An 11,349-nucleotide genomic window follows, 5' to 3' on the forward strand; every position below is an offset into this window, starting at 1 on the left:
GTACTTACCGACCAACACAAGTTTCTATAGGTAAATAACAAAATTTCGGTTGCAAACTAGCGGCACAGAACAGTGTCTTATTCAACATCGAATACTGACTCAAATTTAATGGTTACCTTGAAACTATACTCTGTTTTTTAACCAGGAGGAGTAATTCAAATTTTCCGCGCCGTAATTCTTGTTTCTAATTGGTCCAATCGCAGGCAAGTTTACTCCACTAAATTATGACATTTTGACACTAATGACATTTGTGAAATTTTAAAATTCAAAATTTATATCGACAATTTTTTGTATTTTCTGTGGCATTCCTTACATTTTTTAGATTTTTTGTTTGTATTTATATAAAAACAGTTCTTTTCAGAACTATTTAGCGACATATTAGTGATTAGTGTTATTAAGATAACGATATGGATTCAATTAATTTTTCTCCACCAAAAAAACGCCGAGTACATTTGGGTCATTTATCTACAAATGAGAAACAATGCATTTTAAACATGTATAAACAAATCAAAAGTGATAATTCTGGAATGAAAATAACAGCCACGGTAGCAAAAATAAAACAGGCAACAGGTTAGTTTTGCAGAATAGTTATAGTTAAAATCAAGACTTACTAAAGTAATGTGCTAATTTTAGGTGTTGCGAATTCAACTATTTACCGAACAATTAAAGAATATAAGCAAACTGGAACAGTAAGATGTCCTAAAAATATTGGCGGTCGACCTTCTATTCTTGCAACATATGATGAAAAAGTTAAAACATCTATACGCCAGATAGTACACAGCTTCTTTTTCAAGAATGAAATGCCTACATTAAATAAAATTTTAAGTGAAGTAAACAACCGCCCAGATCTTCCAAATATGTGTCGTTCATTATTATATAAATTCTTGAAGCAAATCAATTTTAAGTAAGTAAATATAGGTTAGCCACAATAATAAATAAAACGTGCAACCCAAAAAATATATTATGTCTGAATTAGGGAATCGATTAGAAGATAAAGAGCTTTAAAAATTACTGAAAATATAGATTTTTTTCTATTTTCTTTGCTTATAACTTTAAAACTATTCATTTTGGAGCAAAGCCGTACAAAAATAAAATAAAGGTAATGATTAAATTTCCTGTTATACGAATAGAGGTTAAAACTGTCTTAATTTATTTCCCTTGCTGCAAAATAGCAATACCATTAATCCAAAAGATGCTTTAATGTTTGTTAAAAATAAATTAACAAAATATAACTACTTCTTTTTTCCTATGTTGTAGACCTTTTAACGCTCTAAATGCAAATTGTCTCATTTGAAAGCTGTATAATTAGTTAAACAATCTTTGTTTAATTAAAAAGTCTTTATTTGATCAAGGAAATATAAACACAGATGACATATTCTTCTGGGGCGAAATCAGAACCGCTGAAACTGATAAGTACCCCGCCAGGTAAAAAAAAATTAACAAAAAAATTTAATTTGTTTAAACAAAGATTGTTTAAATAATTATAGACTATTCAAATGAGAATATTTCTATTTATAACGTTAAAAGGTATATGTGTGGTAAGTTTTTGTAAAAAAAATTCCACAACGTAGGAAGAAATACCTATGTGGTTTTATTTTGTTATAAATAAATTAATTTATTACAACAAAACTAAAGCCTTTTTGGCATTTAGAAGTGCGTTAGTAAGGTAGATGTGTGTTAGAAAAAAATTTATTTATTTATTATAATAAAATTAAAACATATTTGGAATTTGATAATGCGCTATTTAGCTAGCTCTACTCGAGTTACTTCGGATTAAAAAAAAAATGAAGAAAATTGCTCGATTGGAAGCTGAGAAAATGCATTTTTTTATGTATACCGATTTTGAACTTTGAAGTTAAACTTTCTTCAACCTATTTTTTTTTGAATTTTTGGTATTTTTATACCAAATAATCGCTCAATACTGATTGTTTTTTGTTGTGTACTGTGTATATAGTGTAGAATGAAATATATATTACTTGAAAACTACTTTATTATAATATGTAAGTACAATACTAAAAACTATGAATCTTAACCTTAACCTTCTGCCATCCGGTTCTCTCCTTCTTTTCTTTTCTGTTACCATCTGTAATACAAACTTAAATATATGCATCAAATATAACATTTTCTTCCTTGACAATGAATTTTTTTACAAATTCATTTTTACAATAGGTTTACATATTCTTGGAGATCTACTTAAGGTAGGTATAACTTTGGTATCAGAAATCGAAAATTGTCCAATAGATTTGTTAAATAAATCTTTATATTTTGTAAACAATTGTTGTAACTCCTTTTCTGCATTTGAGACAGTGTTCACATTGTGTAAATTTATATCTAATGAATGGATCCACTCTCTCTCCCAACCAATGAAGGACCTTCACCATCAAGTATATATAATTTCAAGAATTTAGTTTTATTCTGATGCTCAACTGTCACCAAAGCCATACCTAAAACATGTAATTCATTTTTACAGTAAGTAGCTAACTTTATATTAGTATTTTGTAATTGTAATTCAGTACAATTCTAATTAAATACATTTTTGTTAATAATACTGACTACAGCATCTGAATCAATTTCAAACTGTAACGGTTTATTATTTACTTTCAAACTAATAATAAATTTATCTTTTAAATTAGTTGAATGTACATTTAAAATTTCCTCAATAGCATTTATGTTTTTAGTTTTCAAACAAACTTTTTGTAAATGTCCTCTTTTCTTACAAAAATTACATACCAAATTTTTCTTTTTACATTGATTGGCTAAATGAGAAGCATCCCCACAACGATAACATATACCTGTTTTAGTGTTTGAACTAGAATGTGTAATATTTGTACTTGAATTTACATTTTAACTTGTATTAGTATGTTTTTTACTCTTATTGAGTTTTGAATATTTTGTTAATTGAATTATTGTAATTTAATTGATTACTGTTCTTTTCTGATCGTTTCCAAACTACTGTCAATCTCTACTGCTCGATCCAAGTCTAGATTCCTTGTTTCCAATAGTCTTGCTTGTATTTTTTTTTTTGGAACGTAATCCAAAGACAAATTGGTTCCTTATTACAGATTTTAGATATGCTTAAAAATTGCAATTTATTGCTGTCTTCTGTAATGCTAGTAAGAATTCTTGCACTGATTCTCCCTCGGCTTATTTTCTGGTTTGAAACCTGTAAATTTCAGCAATTTCCAAAGGGACATGATTATAAAAATTGTACATTACATAGTGTAATAATTTCATTCTATGTTTTATCATCTGGTACTTACTTGTCACATAGTGTATCATAGGCTTCAGGACCCATATAATGTAATAGATAAGATAATTTCATATTGTGATCTATTTCAAAAACTTTAAAAGCTCCTTCCAGGCGTTTCACCCATCGTGACAATTTTGTAACTGATTCATTAAACGATTCCACTGTAAATGTAGAATGAATTTGGGTATTTATTTCAGTTTGACTCACAGCTATTCCAGATGTATAAATTGTATATATGGATTCTGTGTTACTTCCTTAGCAACTTAAAATTCACAAATTGTGGGGCACGGCTCTAATTTTAATATGTATGTAAGTACAATCAAAGAATATAATACATATTCTTTGATAATACTAATACTAAAAGCAAAGCTTTGCTAAAAGCTACGAATCTTAACCTTAACCTTCTGCCATCATGCGGTTCTCTTCATCCTTCATCTGCCATCATATATATTTTCTCTTTTCTTTCTTTACCATCTGTAATACAAACTTAAATATATGCAACAAACATAACATTTTTATTTTATGTTATGAGTGTTTTAAACATATGAAAAAATGTATAGAGAAAGAGAACCGAAAAAATAAGGTAATGGTTCAAAAGTTACCATCCTACTGTTTAGGTATAGCTTCGTTGCAAATACCGGTCAAATTTGACCGGTTGAATCTCAGGAACTACTCCTCGCAATTCAACTTTTTTTCTTTTACAAGAAGCGTCTACCGAGTCTGTTCCAGTATGGTTTTTTCAATAATCTATTTGTTTATAAGCAAAAAAATTGTTTATAACTTTAAAACATTGCTGAGACCGCCTAAATAATACGATTTCAATTCTGTAGTGTATTAGACCGGTAGACTGCGTCTTTATATTTAAAAAAATTTGCAAACATCTAAATGGTCTAATGTTTGTTCTAAAAGTTTTTAAAAAATTTCAAATTTGGTGGACGGTTTGAGTAGATTATAAAAATTTTCTAAACCAATTACGAAGGACCTAAGTACAACCTAAATGGTTGGAAGACATTTTTAACCACTCATATATCATAGGAAATTTAATTATCTTTGTTTTATTTATGTACGACTTTCTTCCAAAATTAATAGTTTTAAAGTTATGAGCAAAGAAAGTAGACAAAAATCGATATTTTTAGTAATTTTTAAATATTTTAATGTTTTTATTAATGCTCCGGGCATATTTGAGAGGGAGCATGAGTCAATTGTTATTATTGAAGTTATTACCTAACTTTTTCTGCAAAAATCCGAATGCCACATGCCACCTCTCATATCCAAAAACAGACTTTTTTCACAGATCTGCCCTGGTCTAAATGTAACATTCTATTGTTTTGTAGGTACTTGAAGAGAAGTCGAACAAGTATTCTAATTGAACGTGATGATATTGTCAGATGGAGGCGTAATTACCTAACTTCTATAAAAAGGTACAGAAGTGAAGGTAGGCCCATTTATTACCTTGACGAAACATGGGTAAATGAAGGTCACACCAAAGATAAAGTGTGGGTGGACTGTGCCATAAAAAACCCTAGACAGGCATTCGTTGAGGGGCTGTCTACTGGTTTGAGAAACCCATCGGGGAAAGGAAAACGCCTCATAGTTTTACATGTTGGATCAGAGTTAGGATTTATTAATGAAGGGGTTTTACTTTTTGAGGGAAGAAAGACAGAGGATTACCATGAAGAAATGAATGCATCTGTTTTTGAAAATTGGTTTAATAGTATCTTGCAAAAATTACCAAAAAACGCTATCATTGTAATGGATAATGCATCATATCACAGCCGAAAAATAGAAAAAATTCCAACAACATCATCAACAAAGAAATATATGCAAGAATGGTTACAAATAAAAAACATTCCTTTTGATATGGAGATGGTTAGGTCAGAACTTTTACATCTTGTACGTGTAAATAAAGATAAATATAATATGTATGTAACTGATGAGATGGCTAAAACAAATGGTCAAATTGTACTGCGGCTGCCTCCATATCATTGCGAGTTGAATCCCATTGAGAAAATTTGGGCCCAGGTGAAAAATGAAGTGGCACTTAAAAACACGACATTTAAACTTAAAGAAGTAAAAAAACTTCTGTTACAAGCTCTCGAGAATGTAACCACAACACATTGGCAAAATTGTGTTAATCACATTCTCAAAGTGGAGGAAAAAATGTGTAAATTAGATGGCATCATGGATAGTGTAATAGAGCCGTTAATAATTCCAATTGGCAATGACAGTAACACAAGTTCTTCAGAAGATGAATAAATTGTATCACTTGTATCTTCAAAATAATTTCCTTCTCTAGATGTATATTTTCATTTCATCTTTCTTATTCATTATCCAAGTGTTACAAGCATACAATGCCAATGGTCACGAACATTATACCATTGCACTACCTACTTTTAGTAGTCTCTTTTGTATTTCTTTCCTCTTTATCAATTATTGTCACTCACCAAATATTTGAATTTGCTATATGCTGTTCTCCTTAGGTCGAATAAAAATAAATATCACAGTTCACATACCTAATATATCATATCGTGTTTATGATCATCATGTGAATCTGAAATTGGTTGTTTGGTGCAAGGATAATTGGTTTCTAATAAGCATTAGTCAACTAACAAATCTAAGTTCCCTAACTTTTCTTCATCCTTTTTGCATGCTGTATGTGTACCTACATACTTTCCAATTTTCTGCAGTGACTTTCGATAAAGCTTCCTCAACATTCTTTTCACATCAACTAATTTGAATGTATGTAGTTTGTTTCTCGCTACGTCTTGATTAGTGTTGCCCAAAATCGGTCTTGGTCTTGCAGTCTTGGTCTTGTTCTTGCGTTTTCGCAAGACCAAGACCAAGACCAAGACCGCCTATTTTTAGCAAGACCAAGACCAAGACTGACCGTGCAAGATTTATGCAAGAACAAGACTAAGCCTGCGAGACTCTTGCGTCTTGCAGTTAGGACGGAGTGTCCTTTTAGCGAGTATTGTAGTGCGGATATATGCTTAAAGACTCTATGAGACTCTATATGTAATAAAAATTTGAAAAACTGGACTTATGCGCATTACGAACAATACCATAAACATACATCAAAATCATCAATCAAAATATTTATTAAAAACAACACATTTGACATGTGCTCAGAGGTCATAATTACAATGTAAAAATAAAATATTTTGTACATTCTTTTCTAGCATACGACTTCTTCGCTCTGAAATTAATTGTCCGGATTTTGAGAATAGCCGCCCTCTAATCATAAAATAATCTTGCATTGCTACGCCGACAGTAATATCGTATCGAAATTTTTTAAAAATATGTCACCTTAGCTAATAAAACATATAACACTTATTATTACGGACACCCACTTAATAATTCAATTTTTTTCCCATTATAATTTAGTTAGAGGAATCTAAATAAACAAATCTTATCGGCGTAAGACATTGTTACTGCTGAGTGTGCGATGAGACCATTCAGTTAAACCAAATTTGCTGAAAGAGCGCGACTAATATTCAAAAGTTTATTTATAACAGATAATGTCACTTACCGTGTAAACAAAATACCGAAATATTTAGAATAACGAAGTAACAATATATAATTATCGGTTCGTTATTAGATCCTTAGGGTATTGAATAGTAAGGGACATTTATAGTAGTATTTAGTTACTTTTTCGACATCACTAAACTTCATTTGACAAGTTTACAATTTGACATAAGGGACAAAGATTCAAATAGTTTTAGTCGGAGTAGTGAGCGTTGGAATTATAGATCTAAAAGACCTAAAAGCAAATTTGATGAGTTTTTCGAAATAATTCATGCATCCCAAATTGCTTTGTTTAAATTGTGCCTACATAGAAAGGTTAAAATGAAAATTAAAAACCGAAACACCTCAGGTTTAAGGAAGCATCTAATATCTTTTCACAAAAAAGAATTACAAATATTTCTTCCTGAAAAACCAAAATTCTGGTTCCTAAAAAAATGTTCCTACTACTTTATTTTGATAAATTAATGTATTTATTAAGTAGATATCTCCTTAATTTAAAATAACTTTTTTGATTATCATTGCTTTCTTACCTATTCTTTATTTTTTCAAGTTAGTTTTTTATATAAAAGTAGAGCTAAGATTGTTAATAACATTTATGTTGCTTTAATAAGTGGATTATAGTTTGTGATCTTATCACCTAAAGAATATGTGCCCTTGATACCTGTATGTGGATTTTTGCCACGTACCAATCTTTTTTAAGATTTCCATTTCATATATGGTGGAGGTCCATCAATACCTTTCTAGACAGAAAATATTCTTTAAAAAACAGTCAAGTTTATGTCATTAATTTGGTGTTTTTGTTTTTTAACCATGTTTGATTGACTTTCGTGGGGCATGGTAGATAGCTGGGTTAGAGCATAGGCACGGATCGCTTAGATCGTGGCTTCAAACTCCCCTAGTAACGTTTAATAAATAGCAATAGGCTAATGGGTAACTGCAAGACTTGCAAGACTCTTGCTGCAATACCAAGACCAAGACCAAGACCGGGAGTGCAATACCAAGACCAAGACCAAGACCAGATGTATTGGCGCAAGACCAAGACCAAGACTGTCTAAGTCTCGTCTTGTTCTTGCATTTGGGCAACACTAGTCTTGATACAACAGTTATTTCTTCAATAACTGTTGTTTTTCGCTATGTCACCCTTTACATGTGTCCATACTAGCTCTATAGGGTTAAGTTGACAGTAATTATATGGGGATAAACGAAGTACAGTTATTCTGTCATTTTTAGCTTTTTCACTGATTACATATTTTTTATACTTTTGTTTGTGTTATTGAACAATAATTCATGAGTTCTTTTTTAACCATCATTTTATCAAATGTGATCTCTTTTCCTTTTAACTAATTAAGTAAATAATGCCTTTATAAAGCCAAAGTTGGTAGTTTTTCAATTAAACAACAATGGCAATTAACATTATCCATTACTATAACAGAATTTTGCGGTATGTTACTAACCGTCTGATACCATTAAATATTCTTCAAATACATACCTCTATTGTCATGATACTCTTTGGTGGTTCTTGAAGTACATTCTAAAAAACCACCATTTACAAAGCCAGTTTCAGATCCAATATGAATAATTATTAGTCCACCTTTTCCAATAGGTGGGTTCAAACCAGAGTAATAACCTTCCATAAAAGTCTATAATTGCAAGAAAATTGAGGCTTTTGAAATGTGGCTTTACCGTCGAATTCTGAAGATATCTTATACCGACCACGTTACTAATCAGGATGTTTTGTTGAGAACGCAAAAAGAAAAAGACCTGCTAACCACAATAGAATACCTCAGTCACATCATGAGGAACAGCGAAAGATATGAACTGCTGCAACTAATCTTGACTGGAAAAGTGGAAGGAAAACGTGAACCAGAAAGGCGAAGGATTTTCTGGCTGAAAAATCTACGTACATGGTTCAACACAACAACCACAAATCTTTTCAAAACAGCAGTTCGCAAAATTCAGATTGCCATGATGGATAAAGTAGTTCTGATTAAATTAAAATTACAGATTACAAATCGTTCTACTATTATATATTATATATATATATCTTAAAATGCTTTATATGTAACAAACTAAAATTTATAGATACCATTAACATTAGTAATTTTCTTGCTTCACTTTTCAAATTCCCAAACAACTCCAGTTTCTTCTTGTTAAGAAGACTATGTCATCTACATAAATAGTATATGTATTGCTATTTACATGTGTAATTAATTTTATATTTGGTAAGGAAAGGTTTATCAAATAAACACTTATTTAAAAGGAGGAAAACTCATAGTCATTTATTTTAAAATTGAATATAAAAAATACATATTTAGAAATAAAATAAAAAAGAATAGGTATATCTAACATTTTACAAGGATTCAATAATATATTCTCAGAATAAACAAATTCTAGTTGAATATAGGTACAAGAGAAAGACAGAAGATTACTATATAAATTCAAAACATATATAGTGAAAGTACAATAATAGAGTAGCAGTAGACAAGTACCTAGATAAAATAAACAATACACTGGAATCTGGCTAAATAGCATCTAACATAGCAAGACCAACCATTCATACCCAATTCATCATCACCAATCATTCAGGGCTCAATTAAACAACCAAGATAAGATATTACAAAAAAAAGTAAATTCCAATTGCACAAAACCTTAATACATCCAGTATTTACATATGGATCTGAAATCTGGTTACTTACTCAAAGTGAAGACAGCGAATTGGCTACTTTAGGCAGAACAATCTTGACATATATACAAAGGAGAAAAATAAAAAAGGCAGATGGAGAAGAATATATGACCCATTATGACCTAGTGTTAATTTTATGTAACACTTGCAGATGTATTTAGTCGGCTTTACATAAAGTTTCATTTTGACTACAATCACATAGATGACGGTATAAAGCATTCAAAACAAACATAAGGAAGCCTTCCGTGGAAAGTCATACTGATAGTTGTTTTAGTTAGTGAGTAACTGCAGTCTAAACTAAATATAATTTAGAAAGTATCATAGAGCATAACATTTGTTTCGAGTAAGTGCTGCAAAAACCTTATTTTTAGAGTAAAACGCATATTTTTACAAAAATACTGTTAAATAGTGCTTTTTTGTTGTTGTCTGTGAAAATAGTTAGTTACTTTATCTATGTTTGATAAAAACAGCTTGGAATAATTGTAAATTTACTTATATGTAACGTTAGGCTCCTTGAAGTATGTGTTGTTTTTCAACTTTTCACACTAATGTAAACATAGTTAACTTTTTGAAATTAATTAATTAATTTGTCTACGAGAAATTGCCCAATTTAAATACAATCGTATAATACAAAAATATAAAATCCTAATTACTCACATACATAGCATAAAATTAAAATTAAAACTAACATAGACAAAAAATAAACACAAAAAAACTAAAACTAGGTCACAATAATTTAAAATCAATTAAATTAATTTACACAGCTAGTGGCATCAAATAATCACAGGCAAGATATTAACTGCACTTTAAAAGTAGGTACTTTGCTTTTCAAAGCAATCCAAACTATCTGTATACTTATTAATTTGCAAACCTAGCCAGACCTAGATAGATAAGAATTATATCCATAGTTAGTTCGATGATGTGTAATTAGGTTAATAGCCTGGTTTGTCTAGAAGCACATGAAGGTTAATTTTTCCTAACAGTTGTGGACTGAAACTGTGGGAGTGCAATAGACTATACAGCATAGTTAGATCTTTGTGCATGCGTCTGACCCGAAAAGTTACGATGTTGAGAGAATTTTCAATGTTAGGGTGATTGCTTTGATTAACTGTATGGAGATTCTTAAATGAGATAAATCGTAGGACTTTATGCTGCTCTCTCTCGATTGAAATTAAAAGAATATATTACAGGAACCTTTAGGGGTGACACAATTCCTAAAACTTGTTCATTACTGAGAAAAAAAAGAATTGACAAATTTGGTATGTGGATCATGACATTTCATAAAGTGAGTAGACAATAACATTTTGGCTGCTGCATCTATAATTTATGGTGCTACTCCTGTGGGAACTGTGGTCATATATAGTAAATAAGAAAAAAAAATATGTACAAATTCCAAGACCTAAAATCATTGCCAAATATTAATAATATGGGAGGAATCGATTTGATGGACCAAAACATATCTACATACAGAATTGGAATCCGTTCAAAGAAGTGGTGGTGGTATATCTTCACATGGCTCATTGATGCAAGTATTAATAACAGATGGATACTCTGCAAGTACTACTACACCAAGATTTCCCAATTAGATTTCAGAAGATGTATTGCTTAGTCATATCTTAACAAATATACAAATGCATGGTGGAAGACCCAGTTCTTTGAAATTTAGTGTTTCGCTTAATAGAATATCAGACAATCTAAGGTGTGATGGAAACAATCACCTTTTAATAACTATATCTAACAACAAAAGATGTTGCTGTGAAGGATAGGGGTGTAGCAGTAGTACTCGAACAATGTGTAACAAATGTGATGTCCGCATGTGTATTGACTGCAATAATTATATTTTTCATATGAAGACATTCTAGTTTTAATACAAATTTCGTTGTGGTTCTTA

General features: G+C 30.5%; 1 protein-coding gene and 1 long non-coding RNA gene across 3 annotated transcripts; one reads left to right on the forward strand and one right to left on the reverse strand.

Moving 5' to 3' along the window:
- The first annotated feature begins 407 nt into the window (after window positions 1-407).
- Window positions 408-5,506, forward strand: LOC140448861 (uncharacterized). Its single transcript, XM_072541984.1, has 4 exons — window positions 408-496; window positions 617-904; window positions 4,585-4,999; window positions 5,189-5,506. The coding sequence occupies exons 1-4, from the start codon at window positions 408-410 to the stop codon at window positions 5,504-5,506; spliced, it is 1,110 nt and encodes a 369-aa protein (XP_072398085.1).
- On the reverse strand, window positions 1,973-3,674 carry LOC140447637 (uncharacterized). 2 transcript variants are annotated; one of them, XR_011951621.1, is made up of 2 exons: window positions 3,261-3,674; window positions 1,973-2,444 (listed from the first exon to the last, which is right to left on the reverse strand). It is a non-coding gene; the product is annotated as an uncharacterized lncRNA (long non-coding RNA). The 2 variants fall into 2 exon arrangements; XR_011951620.1 differs by having other exon boundaries at window positions 1,973-3,163.
- Window positions 5,507-11,349: the final 5,843 nt, after the last annotated feature.

Source organism: Diabrotica undecimpunctata, chromosome 8 (assembly GCF_040954645.1).
Source record: "Diabrotica undecimpunctata isolate CICGRU chromosome 8, icDiaUnde3, whole genome shotgun sequence".
In the NCBI taxonomy this organism is placed as follows: Eukaryota; Metazoa; Arthropoda; class Insecta; order Coleoptera; family Chrysomelidae; genus Diabrotica; species Diabrotica undecimpunctata.

Bases quoted from the DNA above. Each gene is read 5' to 3' on its own strand.
- LOC140448861 (XM_072541984.1), top strand. From the start codon at position 408: ATGGATTCAATTAATTTTTCTCCACCAAAAAAACGCCGAGTACATTTG. The intron at 497-616 runs GTATAAACAAAT...GACTTACTAAAG, and splicing joins AAACAATGCATTTTAAACAT to TAATGTGCTAATTTTAGGTG. The intron at 5,000-5,188 runs GTAATGGATAAT...GTAACTGATGAG, and splicing joins TACCAAAAAACGCTATCATT to ATGGCTAAAACAAATGGTCA.